Consider the following 21,519-nt stretch of genomic DNA (forward strand, 5'->3'; position numbering starts at 1 on the left):
TTTTTTTTTTTTTTTTTAAATGGCTCTTCATGATGACATGAATTGCGGACTTCCTTGTATTGGCACTCATACCTGGAAGAATGCGTGCACAAATCAACCACAACAAAAGCATCAACGTGCTTCATTAAGGTTAAAGAAGCCGTCGAAAGCGCTACACAGGACTTGCTTGAGAAGAATGTCTCCAAAGAAGTGTGTTTCTTGGTTGTGAGGGAAAGATAACCTTGTTCGGCTTCCCCAAGAACCCAGCGTTACGTGAACAGTGGATGTGTCTTGTTTATCCAAGACTGCAACAGAGTTTCACAAGTGTGTTTGTTCCCATAATTTCAGTAACAAATGTTTAATTTGCAATCATTTAATACTGAAAGATGGAGCCGTTCCAGCGATAAAAAATCCCGGTCATGAGCTGGAATCGCTGACACTAAGTAAAACTGCTGGCAAGTAAAAAAACATGCAGATATATTACTAGGAAGCGGTGCTTTCTCTGGTTCTGGATTGGTGTACCAGAGGTGCCAGTCTCGAGAGTACTGCTCAAACGAGGCCACGAGTCCATGGAAATTAGTCGGTTTATCCAGTTCAGTTATGTTGTCCCAGTTAGAGTCCGACAGCCAGCTAGAACAAGGGTTATCCATCTGCTTCTCCTTATCCAGAACCTAACGCACATACACACACCACACAAAATGCTTTATGTAACATGAGGACTTTTTAATTTTTAAACAAGTCAAGACAATCCTTTCCCATAATCCACTTTCAGAACCAGTACCCACACAAACACACTCCCACATGCAGCCCTCACCAGTCCCCCCCAGGAGAAAAAAACTGTATTCATCAGTGTTGAACTTCCTGGACACCCCCAGGATCTTGGCACACATTTGGAAACTGAACCGGAGCTTGTGACACTCAAACAGTCCTCGATCAAACAGTCGAACTCTCTGACATCACTCTGAAAGTCAGCTTAATAAATAATAGATTACATATTGAAATATATTTATTTATATACAGTTTTTGTTTTTACTATAGTAAAAATAATTCATAATATTTTTCTTTTAATTGTATTGTAGATCACATAAAAGCAGCTTTGGTGAGCTTAAGAGGCCTCTTTCAAAAATCTCACTGATTGGTAGTGTATAGAGTACATGTAATTTTCACAAAAATATAGATTTAAAAAAAAATTAAATTTACAATAAAATTACAAAGTACAGTGAAAATACCCTCCAAAAACTGCATAGTAACTGCATAGTGTGTGAGTTTGTGTTTCAGACCTGTACACTGCATAAGTGTGTCTGTTGAGGTTGTTTGTGGCTGCGGGGGCTGCTCTCTATACTCAGGTCGAACAGGTTGATGTAGGCATCCAGAGAGAACTGATACATGGGATCTATATAGCCCAGATCGTTCAGTACAAAGAACAGGATAGACACCCTCTGGGCGCAGGGCTGGTAGGCCTGAACACACACAAACACAAACACACAAAGAGTGGTGTCTATAGCTTTATCTGCCTCTCTTGCTATCAAAATCCTCATCTCAGCAGTCTTTTTTTCTCTCTGCCTTATTCAGAGGTGTAATCTTTAATCCAATCTGGCAACCTTTTCAGCACCCTCGCTCACACCATCTCTCTCTCCTTGACCTCCCCCTCATCCCTCTCTCTTTCTCTCTCACCTCTCTGGCGGTATCAGTTTGGCTCATCTCAGTCAGTTCGCTGATCTCCAGTTGTTCTGCAACCTCTGTGGCCGTGACTTTGGAGGACTGCAGGGTGTTCACCAGCAGGGAGCCGGACACCTCATTCAGCAACCTGTGCACACACATAAACAAAATGGATGCGTGCAAAACTGAGAATTGCTAGTATAAATACACTGTTGATTAGAATCACAGATGTGTTAGTGGCACTTGTATAAAGGTGTTAATGCAGAGCTGTGACATGCATGTGTGTGTGCCGCCCACCTCAGGACCTCGTCCCTCAGCTCGTGCAGTTTTCTCTTGGCAGAGGCGATGCTGATCATCAGAGTCCTTCTGTTTCTCCAGCTCAGGACGCTCCTTCCTCACCACGATCCCCAGCGGCTGGGCCTCCAGACCCTGATGCACACAGAGTCATGTTTCATCCTCAAAGACCTCTGTCTTGGGAACAAGTTCATTAACATACACACTGGCCTGTTCTTTAACAGCAAAGTTGACAATGGTGGTTTTGGAAGAGATTTCAGGAGTGTAATGTGGATTTGGTGGTTGTGTAAAATCTGAATTCAGGACTGTATTCCACTTCATCTCCCAGTTTTGACAAGAAAAACCCACCTGCAGAACACACACAAGAGATATAAAATTTTTCCTCATTCCTTGTGAGATTTAAACCTTGCCAGGCTAAATCTGTAAAACATTTTTTTTTAGCTATTAAACTATATTATGCATTATGATTTGTATGATTTAAAGATATATTTCCAACAAAAATACTTTTTTTTAAATGTAAAATAACCTTTAAATTAACATCTTAAAATCTATTTCATGCTACTGACAGACACATATGTATAAATACAAAACATGAACCTAAGCAATGTTATCAGCAAATGTTGAGTCGTGTGTTTGTTTGTGTGTATATAGAAGGGACTGGCCAACTTGTGTGAGGGATTGTTGAGGATGGTTGCCAGTGAAGGATCTAGAAGGATGTTTTGCTAAAGAATCGAGATATATCCATCTGCAGACCCGCAGCACAGCCGTTTCAGAACCGCCGTTTCAGAACCGCTGTTTCAGAACCGGAAGCGAGGAGCGGAGCTTACGTACTTACCAGAGCAGCGCCACCCACGGTTTTGAAGTATAATTGGCTTTTATTCATAAGAAACGTTATACTTTATGTGCGCATGTTACAACGACACATAAAAAAAAAATTGTTTAATATAATTGTATATACTTATTCATTTAATTGCATTACGTGAGCTATTTCCTCGAGTTCGAGATAATAAAAATTAATTGAAACTTAAGGCATTTTATATGAAATATACTTTAATCACAACATAAAAAAATATACTTCAAAGCAAAGAACATGTGTATCATGCATTTCACTACAAAAAAATTAAAACATTGCTGTAAAAATCTTCAAACACACAAAATTTTAAAAGAAACAAATCAAAACTAGATAATTAAAGTTTATGGAATAAACTTGCTAAACAATTTGCCATGACAATTTTGTATAAAATGAAAATGACAATTTACAAAACAAACAATTCACACATTGTCATGACCATATGGCATTAATTTAAATTAAAATGTATCAAATGAACAGTTCAGTTTTAGGCCCATTTTGTCATGACATTCTTGTATAACTAATTCCATGTCATCCCTGAACTGAAAAAGAAACGTAAAGGGCTCCCTCGAAGAGTCTGTGCTTTCACTGAGATCATTGAGGGCCTTTTCCTTTTCCTCCTCAGTCATGGTGAGGAAAAGAGGCTCTTCCACCGGCCCTTTGAGCAGATGGTTATTGGAATCAATCCATTTCACAGCTTCTGCCATGTCTCGGATTACTGGTAGCTCCTTGATTACAGAATATTAAAGAAAAAATTAATTTTTACATTTCTTACAGATGTTTATATATGTATGCATTTATGTATTTACATATGTATTTGTGTGTGATTAGTCAACATTTGAAGTGGATCAAAAGAGTTAATCAGTAAGTTGTCCTAAGACAAGAATGGTTATTGTTTTGATTTTAATACAACTTTGATGAAAGGTTTTGATCCACTTCAACTGTACATATGTGTGTATATATGGGCTTTATATCTGAGACATACCTCACTGCTGCTAAGCTCAGCTGGTTCTCTGTGTGGAAGAGCCTCTTGAAGGGTATCTGCACTGTAATATACATATTTTGGTTCATTTAAACTAAACCACTTTGCTTTCACCATCTCGGATAAAATCTCTTCTTTCAGGGAGACTGGTTCTGCAGAGGATGCACAGTAATTTACAGAGCGGATGTGTTTGCACTGGTATGATGACAGGCCACTTCTCTGTGCAACTTCCATACTGACCTGACATTCATGTGATTCACAAATGACCTTATGATGTTCTCCCCATGTCTTGACCTGAATATGAAGAGGAACACTGTGACCCTTTGTAACTTTAAGAACTGTAAATATGCCATTTGTCCTATCGATGCACTGGCTCTCAAGATGGGATGTGGCATTAATGTCCTGTATTGGCTCTTCTGTGTGTTTGCAGTCAATGTGCTTTTTTAGGTTTCTTTTATTAATGAGGATATTGCAAACTGGGCATCTTTTTCTGATCACAGGCCTTACACAAACCCTTCCTGAGAAGACTGCTGGTGTAGTTGGCACTGCAGTGGTTGGAGATGGTGTGGTCAGAACTGCAGTGGTAGGAGATGGTTTCCCTCTCACAGCTGGTGTGGTCAGCACTGCAGTGGTTGAAGATGGTGTCCCTCTCACAGCTGGTATGGTCAATGCTGCAGTGGTTGGAGATGGAATTGTGGCTGAAGTTGGAGGTGGGTTTTTTTTGCAAACCTGTACATGTTTTTCAAAATCACCTCTCTTTAAAATTGTTGTTTCACAGTATGGACAGTGGTGATGTAGAGCTGGTCTACATCCTAGTCCACATCTGTGTATAGTATAGCCTAAAATAAATTAATAAGTAAATTGTTAACCTATTACACAATAACATATTGTAAGTACATATTAAACAAATCAAGATACCTCCACAGACTACTGCCTTGTTAAAGTGGCTTTGAAGATGGGTTTTTAATTTGACCAGTTTGGCTGGCTTAAACACGCTGGCCGCGCAAAAAGGGCAGTGATAATTGCTGCAACACTTGTTGCACTGCTGCAGCTCAGGTAATGCGTCACCATTCTGAATAGTTATATGTCTCTATAAGAGATGAAAGCACGACAAATGGGATTAAAATAGCTAAACTATACGGTAACATTATTTCACAAACAATGCATACAACAGGTGAAACGAGAACAAACTATTCATATGCAAGGCCCATTTACAACACGAGATTAATCAAAACATCCGCAGAAAACTTCTACACCTTAAAAACGACAACAAATTGAAGATTCAATAAGACAATGAAGCCAATCACAAATTAAATATAAACACCTAATAAAAACTTGTGAAAACTAATGAAAATTATTCACCATATGACAGCAAAAGTACTCACCGTGCTCTCCGCCATTTCTAGGTGTTAATAGCTCCGCCCCTCACTTCCGGTTCTGAAACAGCGGTTCTGAAACGGCGGTTCTAAAACGGCTGTGCTGCGGGTCTGCAGATGGATACTATTGAAAGAATCGGGGAACCAAACTGCACTGCATTCCCCAGGATGCATCCCCACTGCATCTGCAGGTCTATAACCTTCAACCCCTGAGAGAGAGACAACTTGAGACTAGAAGAGAATATGAAGGACACACAGAGGACAAGATAATGACATCAACAAAGAAGAAAAAAGTAAAGGTAGCAAAGAGGATAAATATGACTCAAAAGTGATAAATGGACATTGAAGAAAGAAAATGGGATGTGATAGAGACAGAGAAAAAGCTGGAGGAGGCAGAAAAGAGGCTTCGGCTCTGTCATTTTGTTATTGTTTGTAAATGTCAGCATTTAACTGTAGCGTGTGAACGGCACTCGCCGCTCCAGACACTCACCACCACAGATGAGAAAAGACCTGCAAAGAGGAGGAAAAGGTCACAGACAGAGAGAGACGAAGAACAGAGGCTGAAGCTGAACAGCAAATTATCCTGAGAGATGAAATGAAAGTATGTGTCCTCCTATATCTCCTTCTGAACACACCTGACAGCCTATCCGCCCATCCATCCACCTACCATTCTGTTTGTGTTTGTGTGTCGATTAATCAGATGACCTTTTCAAGTAGTAAAGTAACGCATTACTTTTTAATTTACAATTAAATATCTGAGTGACTTTCTCAAAAACGTAACGCCAGTTACTTTGTTTTCCCATTTATTGACAGACAAGTCTCCTGTCCCCATGTTGGGAGAAATCAGAGGACAGAGTTGTTGTGTGCTCTGTGTGAACATAATGTAGTTCTAGAATAAATGTGAACGTGCATTAATTCATCCTACAACCCCCCAAGAAAAAAAAAAACAGATTTAGTATTCAACAAAATGATTAATCAAACTCAGAATATGATGCAAACCTGCTATAATTAAATATATTATATGACACATCCCATTTTATTAAATAATGTTTTTGCTGCTGATATTTGATGATCCAGTTCCTCCATACTAATAAGCAAAAATAACTTTAGATAAACTAACAATTGTGCTTCATTGTTTCTTTTTTATTGCTGAAGAGTGTTTAACCTTCTCTTGTGTTCTACAGTAAAGACGTGAATTTACTTTTCCTTCAGCCTGAGGTTTATTCATTACACTTTTTTGTGTGAAAGGGCTTTTACATGTGCTATAAATAGAACCTCTTATATTAAAAACAATCAAGCCGATGTCTGATGTCTCTATTTGTTACAAAGACATTTATGGCAAAATAATGTAGTCTGTGTTCAGTACAAGGATTCTAACTCATATACATGGTAATGTGTGTGAGAGATACATCCATTTGGACTTCATGTTCTTAATCCACTTGTCCTTGAGGGTCCACCATTAGTGGCTATCTGTGGGGAAGGACAGGGAGAGAGAAACATTAGCTCTTACATTTCCTAATAATCCATAATCTCAAAATGTCATTAATCAGTTGGGTGTGGACATGTACTGTATGAGTAAGGGAGGAAATTATCTTTAGTTATAAATGAACAATCAGAGAAAACAGAGCTTTTCTATTATCTTTTGATAATTATTCTCCAATCACTATTCATTACTGCTCATTATTCATGAGATATCATCATTATTCTAATTAGTGGTAAGGGATTGGCTCTCTGGGCCTGACCGGTTGCCACGGGTGACGATGACTCCGTCCTCGGAGGAAAAGGCATCAGACGGGAGGCCTTGGATATTCCATTCGTGCACTGCCATGGGTTTAGACAGGAACATTGCAAAGCTGAACCCTGGAGAACATGGCACCCCCAGTTCTCTCACCTAGAGATGAACAGAGTAGCAGAGGATTCGAGCAAGGACATATGAATGAGAGGAAAGAGAATTTAAGTGTTAGAGCTGTCACCTGCATAATGCCATAACCTGTGAAGTGTGCAGCACGTCCTGATTTTGCCAAGTTCGATGTGTTCCTAGGTCAACATATTTTGTTGACCCTGGAACAACATTTTACTCCAAAAATATATTCTTAACCATATCCCTACACCTAAACCTAACCTTAACCATGAGTAATCCCTAAAATCAGAGGAAATGATAGATGAATGACATTGATGTACAAGCACCAAACATTGATTTTAAGCATAAACTTCACAAAATCTGTAAACTGGTTCTTCAAATCTGATTGGTTAATCACATGTGCACATTGTACATCCCTATGTCGTAATATTTAAGACTACAGTTTACTTTCATGCACGTTATTTTGCGTTCTATATGTAATTTTACAATATACATCTTTTTTATATTTTATTCTTATATTTTTATTTATTTACTTGTATTTCATTCTTTCATAGCTATATTTACGTATATTTTCATCTGTGTTGTATTCTTGAATAATTGCACTGTCCATGGAGCGGACCTGACTGACTCACATTTCACTGCTGGTTATATATGCTCTATATAATTGTGTATGTGACAAATAAAAATCTTGATTTTATTGTGTGTAAACGCAGTTTTTTATTATTATGAAAGTCCGTTTCTCACTGGCTCTGAATACACATACAGACAAATCATGGGTCACAGGAGGGGATGCTCCCAGTCAAATTATTTAGGCTAAGGATCAGCATTCACAAACCACTGTCCGCTGTTATTTTTAACAGAAATTAATGCAAGGAGCTCGTAATAATGACTTTATAAGTTGGAAATTTCCGATAGCACATGAAGACAGCAGAAAAGCGCTTTCGCTCAACAAAGTGAATTTGTTAACTTTGACAAATTGCTTGTTTTATATTTAACTTAATTACATTAATATTATAAGTTGAGATTTAGGCTACATTAAATATTTTAACTGCTAAAAGGAACACTGCTGTAAAAAGAACCTTATTTGTTTAAAGTGTTTGCAAACCCAATGTTATTACACTTTTGTTCATATAGAAGTAGGCCTACTTTTAAATGAAAAAACGTGCACAGTATACTACTTTTGAATGCATTATTATCACGTGAATAGCATTAACATAAAGTCACGCCCACACGCATGCACAAATATGTTGCTGGACAGACTGATACATGCTGACCTCTCTGAGTCATTACTCCATGCAGCCTGGCTCTCTTTGGCTCAACCACCCTGTAGATATGGCCGTATACTTGATGCGTACACTCATACACATAGGTATTAGAACATTTAGCAGGCAAAAAATGTCCATTGTCAATAGTATAGCCTTCAACATGAAACAGAAATTGCATTGTCTTTTCTTCCCTGTTGTGATGCATATCTACAGTATGAGAAACTTTTTGTTTGTTTGTTTGATTTTTTCTATTGGAAAATGATTGGATGGCTGTCGTTTTCTAATTACTGCAACTCATTTAAGTGACAGGTTGCTGGAGAGGAGAATTTATTGCTCGGTCATTGCATTGATGAACACATCATCATAGACAATATAATGTTGCAAGGGGGAGGAGAACTTAATGTGCACAGATAAATCATTTATAATAAACACTGAAATATTCCATAAAAAAAAGTTTAAGCTATACAATAAGAATGGTGAATTTTGATTTCATGGTACCTTTAAAGTGCTTTGAATGAACTATTGGTGCTGATGGTAGCATGGTTTTGTTCTTGGTGTAAACTTTAGAATTTTTTTTTTAATTTTTTCATAACAAGTGCAGCAGAGCATTCATGTAACTCACTACTGCTGTACCTCCATGGCCCTCCATGGCCCTCACCCACATGCAGAGGGACTTTGCAGCAAACCAGACCCATCTGATGATCTCTGTCTGGAAGTCGAGCTGCTTGCAGTACTGTCCAATGGTCTTCAGCACATGGTCGGAGACGTTGTCCTTATCAAAATTCACCAACTGCTTAATGAAGCTGGCCTCTTCTAAAACAAATGGCTTGAATTCAGCCTCAGGCAAGCACATATTTCATCCCCCCCCCCCCCACAATCTGTTCTATGGTTATGTGCTTTCTATCACATTGTGCTGACCTTTTTAAATATACCCTGGCATGCTAATGAATCACCCAACCCTCCCCTTTCCCTGTTTGGCTCATGTGATTTTGGCTATACAGTAGTCTGGTATGGATTTCATGCCTGATTCCATGTGAGACATCAGTGTGATGGAGTGATTTAATAAAGATCTGGAACTTTCTCTTTCGCGTACCCAGTTGGCTCTTGGCCTCTGCCCAAGTTGGATCACATCCTCTGAGAATCATAACTGCCTGCACCACGATTTCCACAAGAGCTGGAGGCCTGCCATAAGACTTCATCATATCTTTCTTATTCAGCAACTCCAGAGCCTGAAGACAGACCAACAACATTACCACAGTTTCATGTGCTGATGAAAACATTATGTCACATATTCAGATAGTTGTATTATATTGTACTGAAAGTAATAGTCGCATGAATGCAGAATGACCTTCATGGCTTACTCTAGAGCAGGAATCACTTCATCTAGGTCTCTCTGAGCGTTCTCAGCCATTGCTTTACACTTTATTTATTCTTCTTCTATTTTCTCACTGTGAGCACCCATCACCTACACAGACACGCACATTAAGACACACACCCGTCTTAGGAGGTTATAAATATTCCAAGAATGCACGCTACCCAACACATACAAAATAAAAACCAACACACAAATGCACACAGACACAGATCATCTTACCAAACACAAACATCAGCATGCAATTACAAAAAAACAGGGCTACTGAGCAGTGTGACTGTATATACCAGCTGAATAGTATGTATTTTAAATATATGTACTCTATTATATATTACAATAAATTAAAAGTATTTTGTGTTTAACTCTAATATTACAAAGTTAAACTTTGAAAATGTTGTCTTTTTGTTTGAGTCAAAAAAAAGATGAAGTTCCTATTATTTCAAGGTTGTGATAATAATTTTTTCCACAAAAATGACCATATCACAATGTACAGTGTACTCTCACCGTGATCAGTTGTAATTATTCATGCCATAATATAAGAGTTTTTTCATACCTTTCATCCCTAATAAAGAGCCTCAACATTAGACAGACTGACACACACACACACACACACCTTCTGCTGTTCCTCTGCCTCTCTCTTCGGCTGCACAATGACAACCAGATATTCCTCACACTGTTTCTGGAACTCAGCCACTTTCTTCTTGGCCTCTTTCAACTCTACAGACATGGCCCCCACCTTACTGAGCATGTTGTCGATCTTAAACAAGCCATTTCTCAACTTAGACACTTGCTCTCCGAGCTCACCACGCTTCTCAGGCAGAAACCTGAGAGAGTGTTGCAGAATAAATATTTTATCTTAGTTAGAAATACAATTAGCAAACAACAGTAAAATAGGAACAGGAACTATCACATTTTTTTCAATCATCATGCCTGCTAAAAAACGAACAAAAGGAAAGAGAAATCTGGAAAAAAGTGTGTTTGATTCCTACTTCCTGTATCCAGAAACCAGCTCCAGAAGTTGGTGGGTGTGACGTAATTCAGTTCTACTTTCATCCTGAGAGAAAACTGGGCCACAGGCTTGTGCACGGTCACAAAGATACAGGCAACTTCAGTCTGGATCTGTGAAGCCACCAGAGAAATCTTGCACAAGGTCACAACAGAAGTATAATAAACCCAAACTAATCCTAAAACAGACTAAAACTAAGCTAGTCTTGAACTCACTCGAAACAACAGTGTCAAAACTATTTGTATTTCAAAAACAGTGAGCAAAAAGAAACTTGGTTGTATGACATCTCTCTCAAAGGAAACAAAAGAAGATGAAACACAGAGATGAAGGATGAGAGAGTCAGAGACTCCTGATGAAACTCGACACTTGAAATTCAATTATGATTCAATAACAGCCACTAAGAGATGAAGTACCTCAAAAAGACTGGAAATGAAAGCCCAAAGGTCATTGTCACTGATTTTATTGGACTTATAGAGTGTAGAGTGTATGAAATATTAATATTCTACGTAGGTTAAATTAAACAACAAATTTAAAGGTACACTCAGTGATTGATGACTGTAATGGAAAAGTTTCACATCATCCTTCAGAAATCATTCTAATATGTCTTAAGTCGCTGGGGTATATTTGTAGCAATAGCCAAAAATACGTTGTATGGGTCAAAATTATAGATTTTTCTATTATGTGATAAATCATCAGGATATTAAGTAAAGATCATGTTCCATGAAAATATTCTGTAAATTTCCTACCATAAATATATTAAAACTTAGGTTATGATTAGTAACATGCATTGCTAAGAACATAATTTGGGAAGCTTTAAAGGCGATTTTCTCCGTTTTTAAATTTTTTTTGCACCCTCAGAGTCCAGATTTTCAAATAGTTGTATTTCGGGCAAATATTGTTCCATCCTAACAAGTCTAGGTGTCAAGTCTAGGAGGCAACTGCCGTATGCTTGCTTCTACTGTAAGTACATCTGTAGTTTTTCATTATTGATGTTAACAAACTGATATACATGTCAAAATCATTTAATAGGGTAGAGTTGAACTTATTTAACCCATAACATTTCTTTGTGTATTGGTGTGTAGTACACTGACAGCATTTGTAAATCAATTGATCGTCTTTCTGTTGACGTGTCTCACCCCATCCACGCGGTAAAATCAGGTTAGGCGAGTGCCACATGGCCATTCAGAGAAGCAGTCTATCGTCATGCAGTTCACAAGTGCTGGGTACTGTTAAATACGGTTCCTAAACAAATATACACACACACACACACACACACAAGCAAACATACCCACAAAACCTTTATTATGTAGACAGTTCAAGATGGTTTGCATTGGTTTGCATTGATTTGTCACTAACACTAATATCACCCACCGGTCCAATCATGCTAATTAAAGTCAGACCACTGCCAGACCAATAAGAGTGAGTGCTTAGATGATTCGGGCTGTCATATTTAATGAGTCAGGGCCCTACGGGTCACATTACACACAAACGCCTTCTTCATGTAATGGCAGATGCAAACGAGTGATTAACGAGAACATTTCCATTCATGGTTCTATAGTGTTGTAAGTGTGACAGGAATAATTACCAAGCAAGAATGTTTTTGCCAGCCAGCATCTGGGGGCCAGTGGACAATGTACTGCATCTACTTATCGCTTTCTCTCATTTAACCTAATATTTACCTGTATTATAGCTTCACCTTGTTATTTTCATTGTCATATTTTATCATTATTGATTTGGTACACTATAACTATGGTCTGCAGCTAAGCTGCTACTGCTTTGGCAATACAAACACACTGTTGTTCGTCATGCCAATAAAGCCCCTGAAGCTGAAATTGACTGGAGACACAGCAAGCTAAAGATGGAAAAGTAAACAGAAAGAAAGAGAGGGGAAGCCAAATTTACTACATCGTTCATGAAGACACTTGTGAGTTTACAACAGCACACGGTAAAAAAGATTGTAGATGGAGGACATAGCTTTGTCTTCCTGATGTGTGTGAAATGACAGTGGCATAGAGGTTGTCTCCTGTTGTTTCCTCTAACTTCACACATTCGTATGTCATCCACTTTGACTCACTCACTGAGTCATCACTTGATTCATAAGCAGCTATACTGTGCACGGGTCTGTTTGGTTAAACCGTGTATTGCCATTCACTGCGAATCAAGCCTACAGAGAGAAATCTTAAGCCATAAGAAGCCACAGGAAGGATCTCAATGTGAGCATGTTAATCAAGGCTGACTCCCTATTTGAGCGTGTTAGATTATAAGCAGTAGGGGTGCATGTGTGCTGTATAACAGTCAGCTGTATTAAATCCACGCACATGGGATTTTGTGGAGACACTGAATGCTGAAGTGATGGTGGGTCACAGTAATGCCTTTCCATGAGATATCCATAGTGTGGGACTGGCACAGCATGTCTATGCCTGCCACACTATAACAGACATAGATTGCATATTCTTGTAGTCTTTATCTACACTCTTTATCTACACAGGAAAACAATGAGGAAATAAATTACTATTGCAATAATACAATTGCACTGTAAAATAAAATACTAGTATTAATACTGTATTTTTAATAATAATAATAACATTTTTCAATTATAAAAAAATCAGTAAAGTAACTATTGTGAAAATGATAAAAAATAATACAACAATACAAATGTACAGTTAAATAAAAAGTATTAATAATAATACAAATTCTATTGTTTCAGAACAGTAAAATTACACAGCAATGTAATCAATTCATGCAATTCATTTAATGCAATTCATGTGGAACATACAGAAAAACCACATCCCATTATAATTTAATTGCCAACGTTTTCATTTTTTAAGTGACATCAATATTTTACTCAATTAGCATTGTTGTTTGCCCCATTTCTCATTATATGTAGCTGCTGCAAATGCTTAGCAACATCAATGCAGTTTTTTTGTCATGTAAATAAAACATGGTAAAAAAGAAAATTGCATCTGAATGGATTTCCTAAAAAGCTCATGCACAGCACAGTGTGCAGGATGTTTCTGACACGCTCTATCAGGTAGTTAAACATGGCGTCTGATTTCTCCAGATTATTGTCCTTCCTGGCTGATTCTGACAGAGCATTCTGAATCTAATCAAATGAAACATGTTAAAGATCTACTCTTATTGTCATGCAGAAAATGAACCTACAGTCTCACACATTAAAAATGTATACAAACACACACACCTCATCAAGCCCGTCTGCTTATAGAGATTGGGCGCCTTCCCTCAGCTCAGGATGTTGTTAATGTCTTCTAGGAAGGAATCGTCAACAATCTGTGTGTCATTAAACAGGAACACAGTGGGTTTGTTTTCCACTCCTGTCAGCCGGTACAGCTTATTAATATCTGGATGGGGAGAAAAAAATGTCAAATATTCCATTGAGGCCACATTAAACTGTTCTGTGACGGCTACAATGTGCATAACATAATTGATCTTTTGGTCCTGAGCACTAGGGCAAGAGGAATTATTCCTCAGTATTTGGAAACATTTACTACAACATGCCACAGGACAAAATATCCAAGCCTTTTGTATATAGTAAAAGAGCTTTATATCCGAGATCTGATATTGAAAGCATAACTCAACCAACTGCTCTTCATTTGCTTTAGATGCTGGTTTGCTGTCATCCCAACCAGGCTTCTTAACTAACAATTTCTTTAATCAAGTAGCTGAAATGAGAGAAGACATGAACTATATGAAGTCAGCTCAAGAGATGTTTTGAGAGGGTTCTTATCTGTTCCTCTTGGTCTGGTCTTGTCTTGTCTTCCTCTTACATGTGTACATGAATACAAATTGTGTAAATAAATGTATAGATTGCGTGCAGAACTCACCCTCTCTGAAATCTTGATAGCGGGACTGTTTGGAGACCTCGACATGGAACATGTTAAAGATGAAGGCAGCCTGAGCCACCGATACCAGCCAGCAACATGTCCCCCCGGAGCTGACTGATCACACATACCAAACGCATTACTGAGGGGGCAGGAAGAGGACGCTGTCTCCATCATAAGAATCATAACAGTTCATTTACTTGCATGAATCATGTGTGTCATTTGGTCAATGCAACATTTACAAACACATTAAAATGTCAATGAATACAAACACACAGTCACACATCATTCCTGCAGGAAACTGAACAAACAACTCATCACAAAGGAAACTAATTTGAACATGCCGTCATATAAACATACACGTTATGCTTGCTAATTTTGTAATCAATCAGCTATGCACAGCGGCATGTCATTGAGTGTTTGTGGCGTTTGAGACACATTCACTGAGCTGAATGTGAGACTATTTTAATGTGCATGACAGGATGCATATAAAGTATTCTTATATGTGCCTTTGACAGTAAATGCCTGTATGCGGGTGAGTGACATAGGCTGGGGAACCGGCCGCCTAATTATTCTCCCTGCTGAGGGGTTTGTAACGCGATTGCATTCTTCTTTGTGGGTATGAGAAAGGTAATTATTCATGCTGGTGGGGGATCTTAGGGCTGAAGTGTGTGTGATTTTGAAGAAAGTTATATTTGTGCAAGCCCTGAATGAGAGCTGAGGAGATTGGTCACTAAATTATGGGACTTGAGAGTGCGCACTGAATCATGGGTATTGTGATGGGGACGTAAGCAAATGATGAGAGCTGTAATAAAACTGTTCCATGAATATTGATGGCTCCAATAGAACAGCACAAATGAAATTTGTTTTTTATATGAAGTCATCTTTCAATGGCACCTTGATAAGTTACAGAGACTGTCACCCAGAAGCAGCTTCACTTAAAGCCACAATGGTGATAGCTCTTGGAGTTCCTGTCGCAGGCTTGCAATCTTTTGGCCCAGATCTTCTCCACTAAGTTAAACTACTCCATTCACTTTGACTGTACTCTCACCATGTGATATAGTATCTCTGAAGAGCACCAGGCTCATGGGCACCACACCAGGTGTGAGGTTATAGTCCTCTAACTGGTTCTCCAAATGAACCTTCAGAGCTTTGAAGTCCAACAGATCTTCATACACATGTGGTTCCCTCAGGAATTCACCTACAGTAAAAAAAAATTAATAAAAATACAATGTTAATATATATGTAGGGCTAGGAGTGTAACTTGATGAAGAATCAATAAATAAATTCAAATTAAATAATTTTAAATATGTCTATTTGTAAAAGTATATTTATTTAAATTTTATTTATTGATTTACACTACCATTTCAAAAGTTTTAGGTCAGTAAGATTTTATGAAGTAATACTTTCATTCAGCAAGGAAGCATTAATAAAAAGTTACAGTAAAGACATATAATGTTACAAAATGTACTTTTTTGTAAATAAATGGTGTTGTTTACATTTTTTATATAAAAATATTGTCCAAATTAATAATAATAAAAAGAAATGTTGACCATCAAATGAGCTTTTCAGAAGGATTTCATGCTAGGTCATTTGACTCCATCACAGGATTAAATTACATGCTGAAATATATTAAAATAGTAATACAAAAAAGTTATTTCAAACTGTATTAACATTTTAATAACATTACTGTCTGTATTGTATTTTTTTTGTTCAAATAAATGAAGCCTTGCTGAATATAAGAGACCTCTGACAAACATCTGAACAGTAGTTTATTTAAAAAATCTTCAGGTCATTCACCTGGTGAAACACAAATTAGCACTGTGTGTGTGTGTGTGTGTGTGTGTGTGTGTGTGTGTGTGTGTGTGTGTGTGTGTGTGTGTGTGTGAAGTGAAGTGACATTCAGCCAAGTATGGTGACCCATACTCAGAATTTGTGCTCTGCATTTAACACATCCAAAGTGCACACACACAGAGCAGTGAACACACACACACACACACACTGTGAACACACACCCGGAGCAGTGGGCAGCCATTTATGCTGCAGCCCGGGGAGCAGTTGGGGGTTTGGTGCCTTGTTCAAGTGCACCTCAGTTGTGGTATTGTTGGCCTGTGTCTCAGATGAAAAGTGAGAGACAGTCTTTTCCGGTCAGTCACTCTTTTCCTCAAACACATCTGAATCTCAGGCTTGTGGTGTTGAAGTGGCAAAATGGACTGATATGTTTTATTTAATCTTTCTGGTATCATGATATATGAGGCTGAAGACGGGCAGTGTTGGCATGGTAGAGCTCCAGGGTGGCCTGAGTCAGAACTCTCCCTGTGGGCTTCACCTCCTCCTCAGACTCCAGCAGCTTCTGACTGATCATGGTGCAATAAATGTGCTTTATCTGAGACTCCTGGAGAGAAAAGAAGAGGAGAAAGGAATTACAGGGGCGGATGAAACAGAAGATAAATAGAACAGATAAGTTTGGTTTGAGTTTGATGCACAGAAACATTATATTAAAACATCAACTGAGAGAGAGAGCTTCGCTTATAAGACTTAGACATTATTGCATAAATCAGGTACAGTGGGTGGTGGGCAAGGTTTTTAGTGAATGGTGTTTTAGTCTGAATCTTAGTCAGTTCTTTGCATACTTTTGGAATATATTTGGAATATAGCACAACATATTTGAGCCACTTTTATGGTGCTTTTATGATGCAGCGCTTTTATGTGCTTTTTGGAGCTTGACAGTCACAATCATCATCCTCTCATCCCTCATGCACCTCCTTTTGCTTTCCATAGAAGAAAGAACCAATTACATACGGGTGAGTAAATGATGACCGATATTTCATTTTGGGGTGAATATATTGCTTTAGGAAAACAGTATCTCTTTTATGTATACATTTTTGGGGGGGATATATTAAAAGCCATTTCTACAATGAAATGTTTAATTCATTTTTGCAACAATAATATATTTAAAGAAACAGTATATTAAATCGCATAGTTTCATAATTTAATTTAATAATTTATGCTGTTTTCTTAATTTTTTCCCCCCAATATAACGGTTTTCATTATTCAGAAAGAAAAACTAGAAACAACTCAGACCCTTTATGATAAATTGCTCATGTTTTGTCATCATTTGTATGAATCTTCAAGCTAGTTTCAATCTGGGCTATGTCAAAAATAAGAACCACTGGTTTAATCCAAATATACCATCTGTAGTCATGTGCTTCAGTGCATGGTTTATTATAGTGCTTACTAGGTGAGAATTGTATTAGGATTCTTATTACTTCTTCCTATGCCTACTTTTCTTCACAGCTGCAGTGTAATTCAGTTCAAACGTAATGTAGACTCCATGTATATCAACTGTACTTGATATTATTAAAGTTTTCATACATCCCATAGCAGATAGTTTTCAGTATTTAAACAAAATTGGAATATTTTTATACAAAATTGTGGTTAGTCTTTTTACTATTTTATTTATTGGATTTTTTGTTGAGGTCATCCAGGAAAACAGCCATCTTTTTCCCTCCCACTGGAACAAACACACCTTTAATCCTCTTCTCAACCCGAGACTTGATGATCTCCTGCACGTTATTAAAGCTAGTCTAAAAGAAAGACAAGAATAAAAATAATATTATGAAGACAAGAATGTTAGCAAGTAAACCCAAAGTAGTTTAAATATTCAGTGAGTGTGACTGCAGATTTGGAGATTAGTGGAAAACTCTTAATTATAATAACAAATGATGATATTTGGAGATTGATGATGATGATGGTAGCGATCTCACCATGTGTTCTAATATTTGCTCGTCAAGTTGGGCCATCTGAGCAATGACTCAGCTCATTACAGATGTGAGAGTGGACTACTAAAATATCTCTGCACACACTGATTAACCATACACACACACACACAGAGAGAGAGAGAGAGAGAGAGCTCAGAACATTCTGGAGGTGACTGATATAACAGTTCTGTGTGTGAGTGTACACTACTCTTCAGTTTGAGGTGTTTTGCTTTTGAAAGAAATTGATACTTTATTCAGCAAGCATGCATTCAATTAATCAAAAGTGACAGTAAATACATTTTCATGTTTTATTTGTTTTCATTTGAACTTTCTATTAATCCTTTGTAGAATTATTATTTTTTTTTTAAATATCACAGTTTTCACAGAAACCGTTTTTTTTATATTGATAATATGAAGAATGTTTCTCATACAACAAATCAGCATATTAGAATGAAATGTGAAAGCTCTGAAAAGCTCTGAAAGCTTTGTCATCACAGGAATCAATTACAGTTTACAATATATTAAAATAGAGAATGGTTATTTTAAATTTTCACTTTTCCCGTTTCTACAATATATTTGGTCAACTTAATGCATCCCTGATGAGCATACATAATCTTACAAATAAATAAATAAATATAATATTACAAAATTGGTAATTGGTATAGTGAATATGTGTTCCCTATTCTAAAGTGTTAACAAAAAATCTTACCGACCTCAAACTTAATGTAGTAATACATTGAATTTTTGTTCTCTGGAGCTATTTTTATTCTAAGCTGCAGAACTCATCATTATTTTAATATGCCAGTCTTTTATGCTAGGAAATATTCTTAACACATCTAAAATGACCTATTATTCATTCATTATTACACATTCTTTGATTCAACTCTAATTACAGCTCTATTATTTTAGAAATAGTCCTCCTGAAGACCCTTTCCAAAGTTTCTACTGATGGTCCAATCATTCAATGCACTAAAGTTTTTTATTATATATATATATATATATATATATATATATATATATATATATATATATATATATATATATATATATATATATATACATACATACATATTTTTTTATTTTTTTATCATTTAATAAATGGATAATAAAACTATCAAAAATTTTGAAATTGTATGGGTAAAAAATATTTCAAGATATATTCTTGCATACTTACTTAAGTGCTATCTTATCACACTTTTGCTTCTCTAAATTTTACAGTAAAAACAATTATTAAATTATTATTTTAGGTCAGGGTTGGGATTTAAGTCAAAGTTTACTGTATTACTAATCCTAAAAGTTTTTCTTATCACCTGTGAGAACATACTGATGGTGAGCATCGCCCATGAGACTGAGTCCACTCTGGGCCACTGAAGTCTTTCCTGTCCCCACAGGACCTGTCAGGAACACAGGGTGCTGAGCAGACACCAGAGCCATGACCAGGTTATGATAGCACACCGTGTCCACAGTGGGGACCACGATCTTATAGAACGAAGCGCTGCAGAGAGACAGATGATAATTAAAAAGAAGCCAGCAAGAAAGTTGAAAAGTAGGGCGGCTGTAAAAAGAGGACAAAATGAAGAGAAAAAGTAGAATACAGAGCTTGAGCGAGAGAAAGAACAAAAATGGGTGGGAGGAAATAGAGTTGAGAGAGCTGAATGAATGAGAATACCGAAGAGGAAAAGGAGGTGAAAAGTCCTGATTGAAAGACTAAAAATTGAAAGATGTAGCGAGACATTTCAAATGAACATAGGGATAAAAAAATGAGTCAGGTAAGGAAAAAAAACCCAAGATGGAAAAATGGACAGCCGACAAAGAGGCAGCAAAGAGAGCCAAGAGGACAAAGGGCAATGAAGGGGAAAGAGTTGGACTGACATGACAAATGAGAGCAGAGAGACGAAGAAGGATGAAAAAGATGAGAAATATGAATAGATGGGGAATTCAGAAGTCTGGGAGGGAGCCAGGCGAGAGCCCTTTGACTGAGCCCGCAGGCGGCTGGCAAAGACCCCTGAATAGGGGGAGGATGGGGGCACACACACACACACACACACACACACACACACACATACTGGTTTTGCTATATTAGTGAGGACCTTGAGAGACCTGATCAGTACTGAGGACCAGGTTTTCTAAAGGCACTAGAGACAAACGAATACCACAGATCACCATTAGGTGGCTCTAGACGCTGTTAAATCACTTCAGATACAGAAAACACGCCAACGATGAAAAACTTAACACACGTTTGAAAATCCGCTACACTTGTGAGGTCACGCTGTTGCTATGTGGATAGCAACGCACATTTTAAATGCGAATATCATACAAGACTCTAAATATTAATTATCCAAACGTTTTATAAGTATAAAATATGTAATCACATATGAATAACGGTATTTGATGCTGATAATAAAAGTTTTAATGGTAAAGGAGAACGATTGTTTGAATCTTACCGAGCGCAGATTTAAACGGCTCCGCACTGAATGACGTCACAGAAGTGTAGTTTTTAAATTACGTTGCCATGGATACAAAAACTGACATTGATCCGTTTCTGTTAGTAAATTACTAACAGTGAATAAAAATAATAAAAACGTTTCTTTTACCAAAAATTTCAAACAGTATAGATTTATTTAAATCGCATATGTAATTATATATATATATATATATATATATATATATATATATATATATATATAATTTTTTTTTATATATAAATTTCTATCTATTATTGGTAAATCCTTATAAGAGTTTATATGATAATGGCAACCAGTAATAGTAAAATACTCTCGTTTAGTGCAGTTTCTGTTCCAACTTGACAGGAATAAGATGCAGTTCTGTAGCTGATGTTCAGTGGGATTTATTATTAATAATAATATTATTGGTCTTTATTACATTTTAAGGTGTAATTTTTTTTAATGTTTCAAATGTCTTTTCTGCTCACCAAAGCTGCATTTATTTGATCCAAATTAACACAAAAATTAGAAATATTGTGAATATTACTAATCTTAAATTGAATAATGTACAGTAAAATGTTATTTATTGCTTTGATTATAGATGCATTTTCAGCATCTTTTCATCACATAAACTGCTTTGGACTGTAGAGAAAATAAGAAAGTTTGGGTTTAATTTAAGACTTCGACTACCCTATAATAAAGGGTTCATTCCTACAGGATTACCTCAGTTCCTGTGAGATTTTAAAAATGCTATTGAAATTTGTGTAGATCTATGTACACAACAACAACAGTTTTGATTCTGCAAGAGAAAAGCAGCCCTTTATTTGGTGA

At 37.0% G+C, this 21,519-nt stretch overlaps 1 protein-coding gene and 1 pseudogene across 1 annotated transcript; both read right to left on the bottom strand.

Moving 5' to 3' along the window:
• Positions 1–21,519, bottom strand: part of LOC128017520 (dynein axonemal heavy chain 2-like) — a 129,340-nt pseudogene that overhangs the window by 1,149 nt on the left and 106,672 nt on the right.
• Positions 3,111–5,271, bottom strand: LOC128017192 (uncharacterized). The gene is made up of 4 exons (XM_052602454.1): positions 5,150–5,271; positions 4,683–4,854; positions 3,768–4,603; positions 3,111–3,510 (listed from the first exon to the last, which is right to left on the bottom strand). The coding sequence occupies exons 1-4, from the start codon at positions 5,162–5,164 to the stop codon at positions 3,241–3,243; spliced, it is 1,293 nt and encodes a 430-aa protein (XP_052458414.1). The 5' UTR covers positions 5,165–5,271; the 3' UTR covers positions 3,111–3,240.

The sequence above is a fragment of the Carassius gibelio genome, chromosome A7 (assembly GCF_023724105.1).
Source record: "Carassius gibelio isolate Cgi1373 ecotype wild population from Czech Republic chromosome A7, carGib1.2-hapl.c, whole genome shotgun sequence".
In the NCBI taxonomy this organism is placed as follows: domain Eukaryota; kingdom Metazoa; phylum Chordata; class Actinopteri; order Cypriniformes; family Cyprinidae; genus Carassius; species Carassius gibelio.